Genomic DNA, 19,692 nt, shown 5'->3' with positions numbered 1-19,692 from the left:
ACAAAAGTCGGACAAAGGCGCTACTAGGATGGAGGCATGCTATTGTGCTTGTGGCTTCCTGCTTCTTCAAACTTACCACTTGGCAGTTCATTTGAAAGGGAGGAGGGGAAATTGCTGTTTATGGAAAACTTCAACACAGCAAAGTTCAGCTTAGCTCACACTAAGGGCACGAGTGTTTATCTTCAGCAATTGAAACAAAGGAAGAGGCAAATTCATTCTTTGTAAGCTTGAACAAACCACATTGATGAATGTTTCTTTCTTCTTATCTTGGAAGCTACAGCAGCTGAAGGGCTTCGTGAACGTCATTAATAAGCTCTCTCTAATATGTGGTGATATGGTTAATTGAGGAGATCTGAGTTTAATGCCGCTTTTTTGGGAACAATGGAAAACTCACAATTACCCTGTAAACATTGTAGCTCCCTCTTTTTGTGCTTGCTTACTTTCATTTACACACCATGAAGCAAAGATTTCAGCTGTTTGTCAACTTTCTTTTTTCAGAAAAAATTACTGTAACTTACCAACTGCAAAATTCAATACATTACCATACAAATTAAAAAAGAGAGAGAAAACTGCAAAATCTAATGTATTGCCATTAAAATTTTAAAAATCTCACCTGGAAAGTTATGCTGACAGAAACACATTTGTCTTTCTTTATTGTCACCTCATGCAACTTTCTGTTTCAAGGGTGCCTTGGCACTTGGCTCATTTGGCTGTGAAAGGCACGACAATAATGGTTTGTTCCACACATTATAGTTCACTCTGTGTGTCATTAGATCTCAGCTTCCGAATTGAAGAGTCTGTAAGATTGGAAATGCCTGTAATTTGTGTTTCCGTGTTCGTGTGTCTGCTTTAAACACTGCACCCAGGTACCTGGCCATTGTTGCTGCATTGGCCAGCGAAGCCGACTTTGTCTTCATTCCGGAGTGGCCTCCGGAGGGGGACTGGCAAACCATTCTCTGCGACAAACTACAGCAGGTGCGATTCTCATGCCAAAGTACCGATTTTGTTCAAGGCCTTGTTGACTTCACAGGGGCAGGAATTCCCGCTAAAAATACGGGATGCAATATTTAGAAACTGCATGAGAGCAGAGTTCAGCAGAGCTATCCCAAGCTGCTCACTTAGGCAAAGCCAAGTCAAAACTACTTGTTGCATTACCATGTACGGCTATTACCAAAAGTGGATATTTATAAATTGACCTAAGCTTACCTTCTTGTGAAGATTTGGAAGTCTAGCAGAGTGGGGGAGTGCTCCAAATCACAGTGGCTCTACTGAATTGAACCTTTGTTGTAAAAGGCGTTTGCTGAAAGTATAAATGTTGGTTTTTTTATCACTCAGTGGTCATGCTGACAGTATTAAATAAACAAAATTGACATGCATGCTTTAATACTTCGTTCAATGGCTTGAGCATGTAGAACAAACCAGCGTAGCCTTTGAGAGTTACATGCCAGCTCACAAGTTTGGCACGTTTGGTTCCGAAAAATGGATCCAAAATGCTGTGGACGATTGTTGGCCTAACGTTGAAGATTAAAATGTAGCTTGGGCCCCCCTTCTTCCCTTCTTTAAATGCTGTGCATGCCTGTCTCTCCTCCCTTTAGGAACGGAACACCGGCCAGAGGCTGAACATCATCATCCTGGCTGAAGGGGCACAGGACAGGGAGGGGAACCCAATCACCGCGGAGATGATCAGAAAGGCAAGCCTGCCGTCATGTTTGTTGCTTGACTTCCCTGGCCCAGTTGTGTTTCCTGCTCGAAAATGGTTTCTTCTCTTCCAGGGCTGTGCCCCACTTCCTTGGGGACGGACCCGTTTGTAAATTGATTTAAAGCCAGCCAGGCTGTGTGAGCGAGGCTGTTCATTGTTTGTGCAGTGGCAATTTCACGGGCAGCCTCAAGAAGGAATTTTGAAGGTTCGCTATCAGATATGTTGCAAATATCCAAGTTTTGAATTTAAGTTGACTAACGACTTCATGGATCATTCTATTCAACGTTCAAATTCATAATTGTTCTGATTCATGAGTAATTTGATACTTTTCTCATTCTCTTTCTCCCATGCCGTTCTGAAGGCTCATGAGCATAATCTGCCAGGAGCTGAGCCAAACCGACGTCCTCTAACTGACTCCATGAACGCTACAGTGTCTAAGGCGCGAAGGAAAGTTTGACATCCACCTCAATGCTGCCGTACGGCTGAAACTTACTTCACCTCGGGGATTTCCCCTAAATCTGGTTGATTAACATAGTAAGGCGGTTGTTTTTCAGGCCCAGTGGGCACACGCAATACTTGAGTGGCTCTCTTATTGTTGGCCAGCGAGCAGGACCCCCAGTGTACTTTTACCCACAAGCAAAGGCGCTGCTATGTTTAGACGCTTCATGTACAGCACTTCGTGCACTCCAGAAATGCCTGAACCAAATTATTTGGGCCTTTGTGTAACCCTTGCTGCGCTCGAGAATCCACCGTTGGCTGCTTTAGATAACTGGCCATTCTAGGACGCAAATTCTGCAACAGGCTGCAGAGAAATGTTACTGTATGCTGGCCCTCCCTGTGAAATTTGAGGTGTAACTCCTGCTAGAAAGTGGTAATTGTGGGCTGTGGAAATTGAGGCAGCTATAGCAGTGTAACGAGTTCTCGGAGCACCGTACTCGTTGTCAGAGAGTGGCCTAACTCTTTCCGTTCATGCTGCCTTTTTCCCCCCTGCAGGTGGTTGTGGACAGTTTGAAGCAGGACACTCGTATCACTGTCCTGGGCCACGTCCAGAGAGGTGGCAGCCCATCTGCCTTCGACCGAATTCTCGTGAGTGCGGGCTTGCGTTTGCGCTCTTTTTCACTTGTGCCTGGTAGCGCCATTTTAAGCCTGCACTGGCTGTGCTGAATGCCACCTCAGTGTGGTGGGACATTGCGTGTGATGCTACGCTGGCTCCACAGGTGCAGCCAACGTTAGGGAAAAAAATGGCCCCCTTCTGTGAGGAAACTGTCCTGTGCATTTTCTAGTTTTTAAAAAGTACTGAAACCTAATTTTAGTGTTTCCTTTTTATTGCTTTTATCGATGCTTCACCCTTTTGCTGCCACTGACGTACCGGTACGTTTTCGTATTTTCCCTCCTCAGTGTCACTGACGAACTGGTGCGTTCTCCATTGTGCTTTCAAAATTTGCGCCATAGCGCAAAGCTGGTGTGCCTGGACTGTTCATGCGATCTGTTGAATCTTTCTAGTAGCTCGTATTTTCACTCGCAAGCTCTACTGCACGGGATATTGAAGAGTACGGAGCGATTGCGTTCAGCCTTCGTTACTGGGGGGGGCATGGTCGCTCCGCGTGCTGTACTCTGTCTGGATGAGTGACCATGTGGCACACGCGCGATTACGGATGCAAGGGTTGTTGTGCCATCGACAACGGGTGTCTAGTTTTTTTTTTTCAATAAATTCTGTTCCCGCATCTGCTACGGCACGCCAGGTCAGCCTAGCGTGCCATTGCCTTTCCGATAGACCGAAACATGACCCAATCGCGGCTTTCGTTCGCTCGCCGCGCCGTCACTTGTCGCTCTCCGCAGCAAACGAGGTTGTTGGATCAATGTTATACCATCCCCTTTATATCTCTATCTGCCATCATGATTTCGCAACGCATCATTATTATGATTTGTGTGGGCTGCTGAAAGTGCTCCTTCCATGCGTGTGGTTACTTTCGGATGGCTGACCGTGCAGGGCCTTCGGCTGTGGACAGGAGCGGTGGTTCTTCTGATTCCGATCCGAATACGAGCCGAGCTTGGGGTTCGCATTCTGAGAGTTTTTCATCTGAGGAAGGGGTGTGAGTTGGGGTGGGGTCGTCGTCCCGGAAGCGGGCACGGCAAACTGAAAATATCTGGAAGAAAGGCGTTTTCTCACCCACACTCTTTCCTTTCGGCACGTAACGTTCTGGACGCTATCATAGTCAAATAAATCACTAAGTTCCTTCCCTGATATTTTGGAAACCAAGCCGACCCTGGGGGTGTGTCATGGCCAGAAACAGCTGACAGTGAAGGGGTAATGGCCTGGAAAGCCTGAAACAGCATGTGGAATACTTGAGCACGCGATAATTATTTACGTAGAATGGACTGGAAAACTGTCAGTTTCAGTTTACATTGTTTCCAGCCTGGAAGCCGTGTATAATAGTGCCATAATAGTGACCTCACCGTTTTGTACGGACGTCAAAACACTGCGGAAGCCAGTGGAGACATTGTTGTGACAGCCCCACAGCCGCAGTTGAGCATCTGAGCTCCTGAAGGTGTGTAGGACTACAGTTGCAGTGGATATTTGATGACTGCTTTCAATAAGAGTCCTGATGGCAACTTCTGTTTGGACTCAGGGCTATGTTATTGGCTCTTTTTCCGCATGTAAAGTTTTCTTTTTTTGGCAAGAGTGCCTTTCTGGGGAGCGGTTATGCCTGTAGCTCTAGCTACTTGCATAAGTTTGGGAACACGCCAATGCCTAGTTTCCACTCGCTGGGCAATGCGTGTGAAGTGTTCCTAATGTTTGGAGGCACACGTGCGCCGCTGCGTGTGGTGTTCCGTTGGTGCGATAAGTGAGATCAAATTAAAGTACCTATATTCCACACGTTGCAGCTAGACCATTGATATTTGAGCCAGGGTATTTTGTTGAGTAAACCAAGCAAGCAGTGTGATAATATTTTAAGTCCGAAAACTGGTGCCAGTACCCCTTTAAAAGACAAGTTGGAATGGCACAGTTAAGTTGCCAAGTGTTTCTCATTGCATTAAAAATAAGTTTGCCATGGGCTGGGAGTGGGTTCACAAGTTACAACCATTGCACTGCTCTGAATTTTCATTGCAAGCCAAGGAATGAATAAATGCTTCATAGCTTAAAGCGGTCATGCAGACAAGTTTGGTTCATTTGAAAAATTGCCTTGTTAGAATCATACTGACACCACTTTTAATGCACACTTCGCTTTGCTCAAATACTAAGGTATAAAAAATAAGGTATAAAATATAAATAAATAAATAAATAAATAAATAAATAAATAAATAAATAAATAAATAAATAAAAAATAAGGTATAATCAGAAAAAAAAAAGGGAATGGCCATGCAAGCCACTAGCTCATTCCCCGCAACAAAACCTATGATGTCATATGTGCCAGCTCTGCAATTGGCTGTGGCCAGCAAAAGCAAATGCAAATTAGGCAGGTCTTATAATTATAAACTTTCCGAACAAGCTATTTGCATTGAATGTAATGCATATTCATTTTACACCAGTAAGAATTGTGCGGTGAACAATGAAAGTTCAGAAAATACACGTAAACCTAGAAGTACCGATGTGCACTGCCATTGGTAGTGGGCACACTATGCTTGTCCTAGCTGCACAGTGGTCCAGTGCTTTGGAGTTGTCTTACACAACATTGGCTGATTCGCGTAAGCGACGCTGTCTGACGTGACCCTGTTTGTCGAGCATACCCCATGTTTCACTAAAACGATTACTTTCTATTGTAACAAAAACAAGCCAGGCGCAAATACGGTCAAAAACAAAGCAACGGTGGACAACGGTCTGCTGTTCAGTTTGGTAGCGTCATCTGGGAGGACTGACAGTAAGCAAGGCTGCAGAGCCTAATGACGCCTGGAAGTTCGTTTGAATACCTGCCCTTGTGACTCCATGGCAGGTGTCTCAAAAACACACAATTTGCCGAAAGAATTGGAATTTTAATGTAAATGATTAATTTCTCAGTGAATGCGGCATCGTTTGCTGCCGGACAAGTGCTGGGGGCACTATAAAACACGAAACCTTTCGGGAAAAAAAAAAACTTACATTTTGTTTACACGACCCCTTTAAAGCACTGAGTGAAGTGGATTTTCTTGCATGTCGAAGTATAGGTGGCATCTAACCAAGAACCGTTTGTTTTGACTAGCCTTCCTAGGTCAGCCTAGCTGCTTTTTGTGGCACCAGACTGCCAACTCTCATTAGAGCCTGGCGGAGCCACATGGAATTTTGGCTTCACACTACTTCAAGGCACCAGTTTTCTTCCGTTGTATTTGTGCTGAGAGACGGAGTGCCTCTCTCGGAGCAACGTTGAGCCACGCTTGCCTTCAGAGACTCGGTCATCACGTCCTCGGGTGGCCTTGCAGGGCTGCCGGATGGGCGCCGAGGCTGTGCTGGCCCTGTTCGAAGCCACCCCTGGATCGGAGGCCTGCGTCGTGTCGCTGGACGGCAACCAAGCCGTGCGAGTGCCACTCATGCAGTGCGTGGAAAAGGTGGGTGCATTGCTGTCCACGTGTTCCCCCCCACTGTTGTGGGTAGGAGGCTTCCCATGTAGAGGTGTAGGCTGGCTACTTGCTCGAGTTATCGAGTCCTTTTTTCCCAAAAAGTGCTGTGGAGGGGAATTCTACCACATGCACAATTACGAAGCAAAAAGGAGGGGTACTATGCCGAGCAAGGATGACAGAGTATACATGAACTTCGAATATCGAAGCATAAAAGGTGATATTAAACTTGGCTTTGAATTGAATAGTACTTCAAATTATTTCCAAGTACAGTGTAGACCATTTATAACATAACTGCTTATAGCGTGGAACCAGATATAGCGCATGTTTTGCTGGCCGCCAGTAGGCCCCCCTTAGAACTGAATGCATAAGCGTACTGCTTATAATGCAGTTGCCCGAAGCACAATACCATTTATAGTTATAGTGCGGTTTTTTGGCAGGTCCGTTGATCGGCCCGTGCAGTTGGGACATCATTTAAGGCAGAGTGCTGGAATGATACGAAAACCAAAACCAGATACTACAAAAAAAAAAAAAAAATGGCAGGAACGAAAACGAAAATAAAACGTTATTTATTATTTCGTTCAGGAGGGAAACCAAAAAACATTCGTTTCGGTTTTTGGTTTCAGTGGGAAGTTAAGGTATTCAAGGATTCGTTTAAATTTCAATGCAGTAAAGTTGGAGATTGTCGTCGGTTCACTGCTATAAAATTGCCGTTCTTCTTGGTGGCTTCCTCTCTCCTATGGCAGGCTTCCTGCCTGCCTCCATACTCTCGGTTTGTCTCGTTTATCAGGGCTGAGCTCCGTGCGTGATCACCGCGCTAATCTGACTGCCATGCAGATGTTGTAGCCTTATATATTTATTTATTTATTTATTTATTTTGTTACTTATTAGCGGACCAACATTCAGCCTACGGCGTTGTTGTAGGGGGTGTTCTGAAATATTCTTAAACATGACATAACAATAAAGAAGAAAAAAATACGATGTCTGGCAGGAACAGAAGCATACACAATTAGCAGCAAAAACAGTGTATTACAGCTGCGCACTCAGTGAAAGCAGCTGCAAATCATGTTGAGCCTCAGCACTAGAGCACAGCTGAAGGCATTTTATAAGGGTTGGGAGAGCAGTATCGGGCAGGGCTATCTTATCTTTAACACTTTCTAGAAAGTGATGCTTGAAATACGTAGTGCGTCATGAATATTCAGCTATTTTTTTTGCTGCTAGTATCCCTTTATCTAGGTGCATATATGGGAGGATGAAGGCACTGACGTTGATTCGTTGCCGTTTCCTCTCGTACATTCTGTTATAAGATTAAACACACAGAAAAGGTGCGGCAAAGTTTTAGAGTGTCCCATAAGACAGAGCTTTTCGAAATTGTAACGATAATATTACAGCTATACGAGTTAGTAACAAAGCCGAGAGCTGTATTTTGAATTGCCTCAATTTACTTATAAGAGTTTTATTCACCTCCCAGCCCAAGGCGGAACACAAGAATCGAGCATTTGCGCGCAGCACGCTGGTTTTCTGGAGACTTGCAGTGTTCACACCTAAGAAATGTGTACTTCACCCCAATGGAGCACCCCAAAACGAATAGCGCTCAAGGATTTTGTATCTGTGGCAGTATCTTAATCAAACCTTGGCCAGATTTTCCAAGTAGAACCTTGTGCAGATAAGCAACTACCCTTTTCCTTTTCAAACATCTGGAGATAGCGACCCAGGACACCGGAGGTTTCCACTCCCTGTACATTGTGCTGATAAGCAACCGCCTTTGGCATTGGAAATGCAAGGTGTGGATGAAAAAAAAAAAAAAAAAAAAACCATCCAGCTTGCGTTCTTATCACGAAGCCAGGCTGCTTCCCTCTCTGCGACATTCGTCCTTATAGGCGCTAAATGCAGATCCTTTAAAACATAAACACAAAGTATAAGTTCAAGCTGCGCTCGCAAATTTTTCATGCCTCTGTTTTTAAGTGGCATTAATCTGAGTGACCATAAAGAATGATTAAAAGGTAGGTTACGATACGGTTGGATTCGCACATGTTTTGTTATAGTGTGGTACCGCTTGTACTGTGGATTTTCATGGCTCTCATGACATACGTTATAAGCTGTCTACACTGTGTTTTGAAGTTTAAAACCACAAAGAGACTTTGAGGGTCGAATTTTTTCGTCAAATGCGACCCCCTAGGGTTGATTTTTTTTTTTTTTTGCTGATTTAAATTCTTCGGATGAATATATTTCGACAAAAAAATTATCGTAACTTTTTTAGGGTGACCATAAAGTGACAAAAAAATCGTTTATGTTGTTACATACATGTGGTTTATTCATGAGCAACACAAGAAAAATTCTGATAAAAATGAGAGTAACAAGCTGGCACCTTTTGACTGAATCGAAATCAGATAGACATTAGTTTCACGGCCGCAAAAAGCGGGAAGCGTCACGATACCAAAACCAACCGCTGCGCCTGTGTGCGCGCGCAGCCGGATGCGGGAGCGATAGACGGCGCACCGCTCATAAAAAATACAAAAAAAGGAGAAAAGAGCCTCACCAGTTTCGCAGGTGCCCTTGGTCTGTGGCAGGCGCAAGAAGCGAGAGGCACCCGGTGGACGTAAGGAGCCTTAGGTGGGCAATACCCAGCGCACCCCTCGTTACCGGATGTGCAAGTGATAGCCAGTGCACCGCTGAAGTAAATCATAAAAAAATAAAAAGAAGAGCAAGAAAATAATTTGACATATTTCTACAGTGTTTTCAGCACATGCCAAGCAAAAGAAGTGTGCGAAAAAGGCTCGCTTTTTAAACATACAAGCGATGACGTACATGTACGTTATCGACCATTTTGAAGGTGTTTAACCCTTTCAGGGTCACGGACGTACATGTACGTCCGTGACCCTGAAAGGGTTAAGGAACTCGGTTGCACGAAGTTATGTCCTGTTGAAAACAAGAAATGCCCCACTAAAAATGCTTGAAAATTATATCCTACGCAACAAGTTTGGACTTTCTGATAGAGGTGAAACGCGAACACGCCTGTGTGTTAGAGATTTCGGCGCATATTAAAGATCCCGAGGTGGTCAAAATTAATCCAGAGACCTCCGCTACAACGTGCCTCATTGCCTGTGTAGCGTCGGCGCGTTAAACCTCATAATCAATCAACAAGTTTGAGCTAGGTGGGCACCAAATGCGCCTGTGATTAACCGCCTTAAACGTTCACCGGGATCCTCTGCTAAAAGCAACAAGCTTCCCCACTTTGCACTGCGGATGTGCAGTGCATTGTGCCCTCACCAATGCTCTTGAGATAGGGAAGCCTAGCTGCCTACTGAAATGGTCCCTGAGCCCCCAGTTTTCTGATCAAACGATGCACAAAGTGAATCTTTTAAAAAGCCTGTGGTCTTTTTTTTATATATATATATATATATATATATATATATATATATATATATATATACAGAAAGATAGGTCAGCAGTCTACAACGCCAAAGGAGGCATAGGGGTGTGTGGTTAGGCTCTTTTCTTTTTCACTACGGTTAATGAGGTAAACATTTTTTTTAAATATATAGAAGAAAGAAAGAAAGAAAGGAAAACACGCGCCCAGAGTGGGGACCGAACCCACGCCTTTCGAACCCACGCCGAATTGGTAAGGCATTCGACATGTGATCGAAAGGCGTGGGTTCGGTCCCCACTCTGGGCGCGTGTTTTTCTTTCTTTCTTTCTTTCTTCTATTTATTTAAAAAAAATGTTTACCTCATTAACCGTAGTGAAAAAGAAAAGAGCCTAACCACACACCCCTATGCCTCCTTTGGCGTTGTAGACTGCTGACCTATCTTTCTGTATTTTCCTCAACGAGCCCCTCATTTCCTTACTATATATATATATATATATATATATATATATATATATATATATATATATATAGCATAGGACATAAGAAAAACGAACTTGTACAGTGCTTTGAAGTCTTAGGCACTTGAGCTCCTAGACAGAAGAGCACTTTAATGGCACTGTGAGCAACAGGAAAGCTTGCAAAGTGACATGCTTTACCATCAGTAAGTGGGAAAGAAGCTAATGCTATCTGCAGCCACTAAAACTACTATGAATTAAGCTATCCTGAGCAATTTTCTGTGGGCATGTTTGAACACACTTTGATGTTGATGTACATAAAGTGATGGAGTTGATGCATATAAAGCATAAACAAATTTTTGGTTTCATAGACATGTTTCCTGGCACCGTGGAGTACCACTTGTAATGAGATTTTACTGCACTTGCATACCTGCCAGGTTTCCCGAATTGTCCAGGAGACTCCCGAATTTTGATGGTTTTGTACGATTGTACGGCCGAAACGAAAATCTCCCGAATACACACCCGTGTCAGGCCAAACCTTTCTCCCAGTTTGGACACATTGCGCCAGAGCTACCCGACAGTCTAATACAATCCTACAGCGATTGACATCGTCATAAGTGAGGAGGTTAAAAAGCGTAGTCGGCCATGCGTGCAAGTTAAGCTGCTTAGTAACACAGAAACGCAAAATGTGAGAGGCAGTTCAGTATGGTAAAGAAAAATTGCACCCAGTTCCGAGCACCCATCCTACCGGCGAGTGGCCGTAACACATTCCACTCTGCGCAATGAACGTTTTTTCATCATCATCATCATGTCTAACACAACCCTCAGCCACGTTCTTTTGGCGAGGAGTCACAGGTACGAACATTGTTACGCTCTACAGCCCCGCCAAATATTTAGCATCTGACCAGTGGTGCATACCTCATTAGTTGTTTGGACGAAGCAGTGTAAATAATTGCACTCTGCTGCTACTAATTTTTCGATCCCTTAGCCTCCCCCCCTTCCCCTGTCAGAGCTCCCTAATGCCATCTCGGAGAACCTGGCAGGTATGCACTTGTCATAATTAGCTCACGGTAGAGCTGTAAACTATTCAAAATTCCCATCTACTGCCAATATACGTAGGCATCTATGGGAAGAGTATGGCTGCAGGAAATGGCTGAACTTGTGTCTAATCGGAACTATCCTGAAATTAATTATACGACATAGTACTGCTCAACGACTGTATGACTGAGAAGTTTTATCTCAGCAGGTATCCTGGATAGCTATCGGTCACAGTTTTAATGCAAATAACACAAAGTTTCCGCTCCTCAGCCATTCCAGCCACATCACAAAACTCCCATGCAACGGACATGTTTGTCTGCTAAAATGAATGAATAATGTGCTTTATTTAAAGGAGGCACGAAGTTGAAGGAGGTGAGTGGGGAGGGGATGAAGAGGGATACCACTATATATATATATATATATATAGGGAGTAGTAGAACTTTGAAGATGGTAGAGAACACAAGAGAAGAAAAACTTCGAACAAGGTAAAAGCACGATTGTGGCCACAATCGTGCTTTTACCTTGTTCGAAGTTTTTCTTCTCTTATATATAAGAACAACTTTGCGGTTAACTTGTTTATTATAAATTAGTCCGACAGTTTCGGAAGTGGAACTTCCTTCCTCAGGGACAATCCCACTTCCGAAACTGTCGGACTAATTTATAATAAACAAGTTAACCGCAAAGTTGTTCTTATCTTTTACCTGACCGTTTCTTCTGGCCCGTTGCAAAACTCATCGAAATCTCTCTCTCTCTCTCTCTCTCTCTCTCTCTCTCTCTCTCTCTATATATATATATATATACGATATATACACAAACTTAAGCAAGACAAAGGTCCTGATGAATGGGACATCTGCTAAAATAAAACTGTACCTCCTTCCAAGTTTCATTAGGCTAATTAAGAGCAGTGCTAAATCATAAATTCGAAACAATTTCGTTTGGTTTCTTGAACTCATTAAAACTTTTCATTGGGCAATACACTCATAAATAAAGTATTGTCAAATTTCAATTCAAAGTTCATTTGTCATTCGTTTTATTATGTACCATTTTTAATGGCATTTTTACCGCTTTGCTGCCCAGTCATGTGAGCGGGGCTGAGTGTCAGTCATATTTGTTCTTGCACATGAGAAGGCAGTGCAAAAATGGGCTTCGGGATTGTCTGTTGTGCAGACACAAGCTGTGGCCAAGAGCATGGCAAACAAGGAGTGGCAGAAGGCAGTGCAACTGCGAGGACGGTAAGTGAAGCCTTCCAAATGCCACGTATCAGTGTGTCTGCCCGCCTTGCATTGCTACTAGTTACAGTAGACAAGGATTAATACCGTATGGGAGACCCCTCACTAGTGACTAACTTGCAATACTCGGGGCATACAAATTAGACTCAATGACTTTTGATCTGCACAGTGGCCATTGTTGAGATCTTGGCACTTTGGGCTGCGCAAGAATAACTGTTCTGTCGTTCATCTCTATTTTTAAAACATTAAGAAAAGAAAAATTGCGAGCACTTTCTGACAATGCCAGGAGGGTTCAAAAGGTATGGGGGAGTGTGAGGTGGGAGAGAGGGCTTTCTTAAAATCGCATAATAAAGGGGCCATGCAGACAAAATACAAGTTTGTTTTATTCGAAAGATTTGGTGTGGTATAGTGCCCCCCTTGCTTTTTCGGCAGCAAATGATGCTTTATTCACTAAGAAATTAATCAATTTAAGTTAAAATGTTGATTCTCCCATCAAATTGTGTGTTTCGTGACGTCTGTTATGACGTAACCAGGACAGGTCTTCAAACGAATGTTAGTGCGCTGTTTAGTCTGCATCAAGCTGCGGAACGCCTTGTTTACCATCAGTCCTCCTAGATGGCGCCGCCATACTGCTCAGGACCGCCTTCCGCTTTTGCTTTGTTTCTAACCGTATTTGCACCTGGCTTGTTTTTGTTATGGTAGGTAGTAATCGTTTAGTGAAACATGGGGTATGCTCGACAAACAGGGTCACATAAGACACTGTCGCTTACGCCAATCGGCCTGTGTCGTGTGAGACAACCCCAAAGCACCAGATGGCTGTGCAGCTATAACAATCATAGTGCGTGCAGTATTAACAGCAGTATGCACGGGTACTTTTATGTTGATGTGTACTTTCGTAACTTCACTATTCTTACTGCTGTAAAATAAATATGCATTACATTTAAGCAAAAATAGCTCGTTATGCAAGCTTATAAGCCCTGCCTAACTTGCGCTTGCTTTTGCTGGCCTCAGTCAATCGCACAGCTGTGAATAATATGTCATAGGTTCTAGTCCGGGAAATGAGCTAGGGAGTCGCATGGCCATCCCATTTTTTCCTAATTATACAGCTTATTTGAGCTAAGTTTATGTTAAAAGTGGTGTCAGTATGATTCTAACGAGGCAATCTCTTTTGAATGAACCAAACTTGTGTTTTGTTTGCATGCCCCTTTAAGTTCATCGATAGTGAATTGCACAGCGTTTACATGAAAGAATCCTCTGGTGGTGTGTTGCTGGATAATTGTCGTCACACTTTAAAAGGACACTGAAGTGAATTTTTCAAACTTCCGTTTTTGTTTGCATTGCATAGACTGGCTCAAATAAACTTTTCATCATTTATCCGGTTGATAAAACAGTATTTAATTTATAAAGCCCGAAAGAAGAAAAAATACCATGCGACATTTCCGGCGGCCGCAACAGCCAACAGCAATGACGCGTATTTGTCTTGCGATGTGATTAAAACGTGTCCAAGATTGGAGTTTTTCAAACCAGTTTTGGTTCCGTGCAACAACACGCTTGGCGTCCATCGTTATCATTGGTTGGGCGTTCTCGATATCTCAGGAATTGCCATACTGCACTTCTGCCATGTTGTTGGCTGTAGAAAAAGTCTGATAAGCCCGATAGCACCACTTATAATTCTAACGTTTCCTAGCTGGGGCGTACGCAGTGGCTGAACTTTCTCCGTGTCATTGGACGCACTCATTTGCAAGGCGCTTCGCCCCCACCTTTGGAGCTTGCCTGGCTCACCCCTGTGTTGTAAGAGGCGTGTTCGCACCAGGCCGGGAGTCGGCTGATTTGGCACTGTGCTTGCAAGCTGTTGGTGCGTGTGTTAACATCACACCAACGAGAACTCGCCATCGGGTTAGTGTCAGTCTGCACGCAGTCTTCCAGCTCGCTTGTGGAGCAATGAATGTTTCAGTGAAAAATGGCAAACGCAGTTTAGAAAACATTACCTAAATAAAAAGAAATAAAAAAAAACTTGCAGTTAAGGATTCAAACCTGCTTGCTGTGCTGCAGTAAATCTAGGGCTTCAGACAATTCAGCTATAACCACAAGGATGTTGAGGGGGAATTATAAAGTATATATTGTGTAGGCTGTTTATATTTTAACAGCGAAGCTGTTCAGCAAATCGTTATTTTTCGTGTCCGCAGTTCAAAATATAGCAAGAAAATGCCGAGCACACATGAAAGCACGCATGTGAGCGCGTGCCTCGCGGTGACTGCCCAGTGTTCCTGGCGCACATTTTTCAAGCCAAGCATACCCTCATAGGGAAATTGGCCCAGATTCGCCAACAAAAAAACTCCAGCATTTGCCATAATCGTGGCAACGGTCGCTCGGAACAAGAAGGACATGTCATAGCCCACGCCCCTCCAGTGTGATGTTCAGTGATTATCACTTCCAAAAAAATGAAGGAAGCTCACACTTATAGCAACAATGAGGGAGTAAGGGTTGTTGCGACAGCGATGAAATAGCAGATTGGCTACAATCGTGGACTTCAACCGTCATGAAGGTTGCGTAAAGCTTCGCTACCCAGAAGTCTTGCGCGTTACTGTGTGCTTTCCTGATTTTGTTTTGTTTTGAGTGTTCCTTGAATAACGGTTGTGCAAAATGGCACGAATATCTCATGACTAGCAACTCCGTCCCTTAGGCAGGAAAAGGGATCACAAATGTGTGGTCGTGCTGCGGCGGACTGCTGTGCCAGTTCACCCTGAGCAAAAAGTGCTTCGCATACCTTGGTTTTACACTGTAAATAAAAAGTTTCGGTTGATTTTAATTCCTTATTACCTATATTAACTTTTCTAACACTTCTCCTGCCTTATAATTGCCTTAAGTTTTCTACTAGTGTACCAGTCGCACAGGAATATGCAGCTTAGAGCTCCGGAGAAGTGAGGTCAGTGAAGTGTCGCATGTGCGCTTGTGGGGAGCTACTTTGACTTCACATACTTTACTATGCAAGATAAAGTCTACAAATTAACAAACTAAAGCCACATTCTTCTGGGCACAAACTTCGTTGTGGCTTAGTTTTAACTGAGGGAACGAATTGCGACTACCCGCCGGTGGCCGGCCGACTGACTGTTGGAGGGTCGGCGAGTCATGCAGTCAAGCAAAGCCTGCTACAGTAAGTGTCACTTCAAACATCATAGAAGGACAGCATTTTCTAATTGATTTTGCTACTAAATAAAGTCGCGTTAACACACCCAGAGTGGTCGAAACATGGCTTAGGGACTCCGGGCTTCAATTTTTGCAAGTAATCCCACAATATTTACAGATCACTTCAGTGTCCCTTTAAAAGTGTCGTGTGAGCTGTTGTTCTTTCATCCCCTTGTGACATGCTTTGTGCAGGAGCTTTGAGCGGAACCTGCAGACCTATCGTATGCTCACCAGGCTGAAGCCCCCCAAAATAGAGAAGGCCACGGTAGGTTGGCTTGTGATTGGTCATCATACCGCTTGTCGGTGATTGTACTGCTGTCCATTGTAACTTGGGCCTGTTTGTGACCTGTAAACTTGTTTTTTAATGCGATGCACCCTGGAATAAGGCTTCCAGAAGGGTGAGTGGACCACACTTCAGGGACTTTGCTTGCACTGCTCTAGTTTGAGTTTTCTTTGTTTGGACTGCTGAAACTGGCCTATTGCATTTCACTTGGAGCATGAGAGGCAAAGGTTAGACAGCCAGGTGGAAATATACACTCGGTGACCAATTTCTCAGACATGACAGAGTGTGCGCTAATGCCTGCATTATCAGGCAACCTGAGAAATTAAGGTTGTGAAAACCATGCTGTGTAAACGTGAAACTCCGTTGACACCACCGTTGAGAATCGGGTTGAAACAGAGCAGGCGACACACACCGGTGGTTTTTTTTTTTCTCCTGTGGCGTCCGAGTGCAGTGGCACAAGCCGCGCCACGTCCATGGCGCTTCGGCCATGTCCGTGGCCGTTTCCAGTGTTGCCTAGAGAAGAAATTGACAGCTAAACATTCCAGTGAATACCATCTATAAAGAAGCTGGGGAAATTTTTGTCCTTTGTGTAGACTGTAGGCACAGGCTACTCCGAGCTGCACAAGAAGGGGGGCTGCTGGCAGATGCGTTCTTGCGCAGCCAGTGCTCCCAGCAGCAGTGCAAGTGTCCATGTGATCCTTGGTGTTGCAGGAGGGCTACCGGATGGCCGTCATGCATGTGGGTGCCCCCTGCTGCGGCATGAATGCTGCTGTCCGGTCTTTCGTCCGAAACTGCCTCTTCCGGGGCGACATTGTGTACGGCATCCACGACGGCGTTGATGGGCTTGTCGAAGGGAACGTAAGTCGCATTCACTGGAATGCTTTGTGCATGTAGCCTAGCGCCGCAACCTTTCGCTGCTAATGAGTTTGAAAAATCGCGTATGTTCTTAAGCACAGCATGTGAAGAGCTTTGCTACCAGGATTAGGAAGGAGCTGGCGAGACTTGCCAATAAAGTGTGGCCAGTAGGGCACGTTTTACTCTTGCAAGCGGATTGTCAGTGCAACCTCACATACTTGGGGTACTTCAAACTGCTTAATGCTCTGAGAGTTGTTGCATTTGAGCCGTGTGTGCCTTGTTGATGGATTTCTGTGCATTCTGTGTCTTCCGACAGATCACCATTATGAAATGGCACGACGTGAGTGGCTGGGTCGGCCAAGGGGGTGCCTTCCTAGGAACTAAGCGGTGCGGACCCTCTCCTCCTCCATATTCTACGACCTGTGGCTTTCATGCCTATAAGTCTCTGTAAAGTTGTTTGGCATGGATACGAGACAGAAGTCGCGGATTTCATCTGCTGAGATGCAGTGGGTAATCTGTGCCCACTAGCTGGTTTGGCTGATATGTGTTTGTCCATATAAAGGTTCTTTGTTTCACCGACACAAACCCATTCATGACAACCTGCAGGCAAGCACAGCACTCAGTTGAGCTGAGGCTTTCATTGGTTCAGACCTACTGAACATTAGTCAAATATTCTCCTGTGTTAAAGCATTGTTTTTAGTTTTGTACATACAGAGTAGGTTGAACAGTGTACATTTTGTTAACGCGGTGTACCTAGGTAAGATAATTTGAACTGACACTAGTGCTCCTTTCTACCAATCAGTTCTGCCTTTTTTAAAGTATATTTTGTAGCACTTTTGCATTATAATGGGGTGCCAGTCACTCATCTTAGTCTGAATGAATCATTCCACTGCGGGTAAAGCCTTGAGCTACTGTGCTTTCCCTCATAATTCGTGCTTGTCGATAGGCGCCCTCCTGTAAATATTATGCCCAGCCTAACTTATTAAGATGTTTTGTGCATTGGACCTGCTGTGTAGACTCGTGTAAAGGCTAGTGTTTGTTATTTCATTTTCCTTTTTTTTTTTTTTTTTTCAGTGTGATTGGTCGTGATGAAATTTCTAATGCCACTAAGTGTGCTAATCAGCTGCCAGTGCTAGTGGAAGCACCATCTTGAAGCAGCATTATTATGCAGTATCGTTCATTTCATAGAAAGCTGATGCTAAGAGTGCATCACTTATACATGAGCAACAATGAGCCCCCTTGCAGTGTCATGATGATGCTTGCTGTGCCTTTAGTGAGTTTGCTTGAGTGTGCACGTTTGCACGATGCACAAGTGCTTTGTCTTGACTGATGAGAAGGACAGGTCTTGTTGTGAAAGGTTAAGAATGCAAAGGAATTGTGGTGTGTAATTTTGGTCCCTGTTTTCGTTTTTTTTTTTTACCCCTCCTTTTTTCGTCTTTCCTCAAATGCAGCACACTTCCTGGTGACGTCATGGAGCAAGTCGTGCAGAGGCTGAGGGAGTTCAAAATTCAGGCGCTGCTGGTTATCGGGGGCTTTGAGGTGAGTACTCCAAGGTTTGATTCGCATCTCTAGAGGCATTTTTGTCTCGTAAGATGGCTTAGTTTGTCCACTGTGGGGCATACTTAGGGTTTTTTTTTTTTTTTTTTTTTTTACCCGATTTTACCCAATTTTTACACCACGAACATGTTTTAGGAGATTCGGGTTAAACCAGATTTCTCCCCGAATGGACCTTTTCAAAAGAGTGATCGATCTGCACATTGGTGGTCTGACGTTCCGCCGTTCTCAATCAGTACTTGCTGGAAGCAAGCCCCCACAAACACACCTTCCGAACTCATTGAGTATCGACATTGCTCTACCACCTGCAACCTCAGGCTGGCAGGTGCTACCCAATATTGTTGTGCCTCAGACAGACGTCGAATGAAGACCGACAAGTTGCACAAGCAGACCACAATAGTGTATGAAAACAAGAATTGGAGGAAACAGTCGATGACCAGCTTTTCGCGAATAAAATGTTTCATTTGTTAGAAGTCGTCAATGCTATTCCCGGTCATTACTTAGTCATTTCCAAACAAATGCCAAATTTCGGGGAGCATTTTCAAGAGAACCCTGAAGTCCCCCCAATTACCAGCTTGAAATAAACGTCAATTTTAACGCGTTAGCGTTAAAGAGCTTGTGATACCCTCTAAGATAGACCGAGTGTGTTAAACTTAGTACATCTGTCGATTTAACCCGGAAAAACCCGAATTTTGGAATGGTTTCACAAAAACACCCAGTCTCTCCCCGAATATCAGTTCGAAAAACTGCACCCGGTTTTTACCGCCCCAATTTTGATAAAATATAAAACCCAAAAACGAACAACCCTAGGTATACTCTGTGTCAGGCCTTCAGTACAACCCTGGAACACCCCCCAAAACGAGCGTTTAAGGACGTGCAGTGTCGTGGGCCACCCCGATTGTGCTGTTACTTTTGCCTTGTGCAGGGCTACCACACAGTGCTGCAGTTTGCAGAAGCTCGGGAGAAGCACCCAGAGCTGCGCATCCCGATGGTGGCCATCCCGGCCACCATCAGCAACAACGTCCCCGGCACCGAGTTCTCCCTGGGTGCGGACACGGCCCTGAATGAGATCACCGAGGTGGGCAGCTCTGAGGACTCTCTTGCTTCTTTGGGGATTAGAACCTCCGAGTTATCTGTTCCCTTCAACGTGTGTTTCTGGAAATTCTTCTGTGGGGGTCAAGGGGGCTCCCATTTGGGGTCACTGACTTGAAGAGCACGATATGCCACTGTTTTTTACCAGAGCGGAAATTGGATACAGCCCATGATTCTTGTGTAGTGGTGCATTGTATTGGTTGGTAAAGGTGAATTTTTTTCGCTTTAAGCCATGCCATATTGTGAGAGTGTCGTGTTGTGTGTCATGTTTAAAAAAAAAAAAAGGAAGCGTAATGAAGCAAAAGTTTGCGTAATCCCCAGCGCAGTACAGAAATTATTGATTGTAATGTAATTTTGAAAAACACTGTTGCAAGAAAGACATGCCAACTAGCTAGTGTTCC

General features: G+C 44.3%; 1 protein-coding gene across 4 annotated transcripts in view; it reads left to right on the top strand.

The window, feature by feature from the left end:
* Window positions 1-19,692, top strand: part of Pfk (ATP-dependent 6-phosphofructokinase) — a 55,564-nt gene that overhangs the window by 8,271 nt on the left and 27,601 nt on the right. For all 4 annotated transcript variants that reach the window (XM_077702571.1, XM_077702570.1, XM_077702573.1 and 1 more), the window contains exons 6-15: window positions 867-975; window positions 1,596-1,691; window positions 2,693-2,785; window positions 6,095-6,220; window positions 12,260-12,324; window positions 15,700-15,772; window positions 16,502-16,648; window positions 16,962-17,032; window positions 18,097-18,184; window positions 19,125-19,277. In XM_077702571.1, coding sequence (XP_077558697.1) covers window positions 867-975; window positions 1,596-1,691; window positions 2,693-2,785; window positions 6,095-6,220; window positions 12,260-12,324; window positions 15,700-15,772; window positions 16,502-16,648; window positions 16,962-17,032; window positions 18,097-18,184; window positions 19,125-19,277 — 1,021 coding nt within the window. The remainder of the gene's footprint in view (window positions 1-866; window positions 976-1,595; window positions 1,692-2,692; window positions 2,786-6,094; window positions 6,221-12,259; window positions 12,325-15,699; window positions 15,773-16,501; window positions 16,649-16,961; window positions 17,033-18,096; window positions 18,185-19,124; window positions 19,278-19,692) is intronic.

Source organism: Haemaphysalis longicornis, unplaced genomic scaffold, assembly GCF_048455015.1.
Source record: "Haemaphysalis longicornis isolate Haplotype H1 unplaced genomic scaffold, Haemaphysalis longicornis Haplotype H1 scaffold_3, whole genome shotgun sequence".
Classification (NCBI taxonomy): domain Eukaryota; kingdom Metazoa; phylum Arthropoda; class Arachnida; order Ixodida; family Ixodidae; genus Haemaphysalis; species Haemaphysalis longicornis.
Note: the sequence above shows the minus strand (reverse complement) of the source record. Positions and strands in the feature narration are given on the sequence as shown.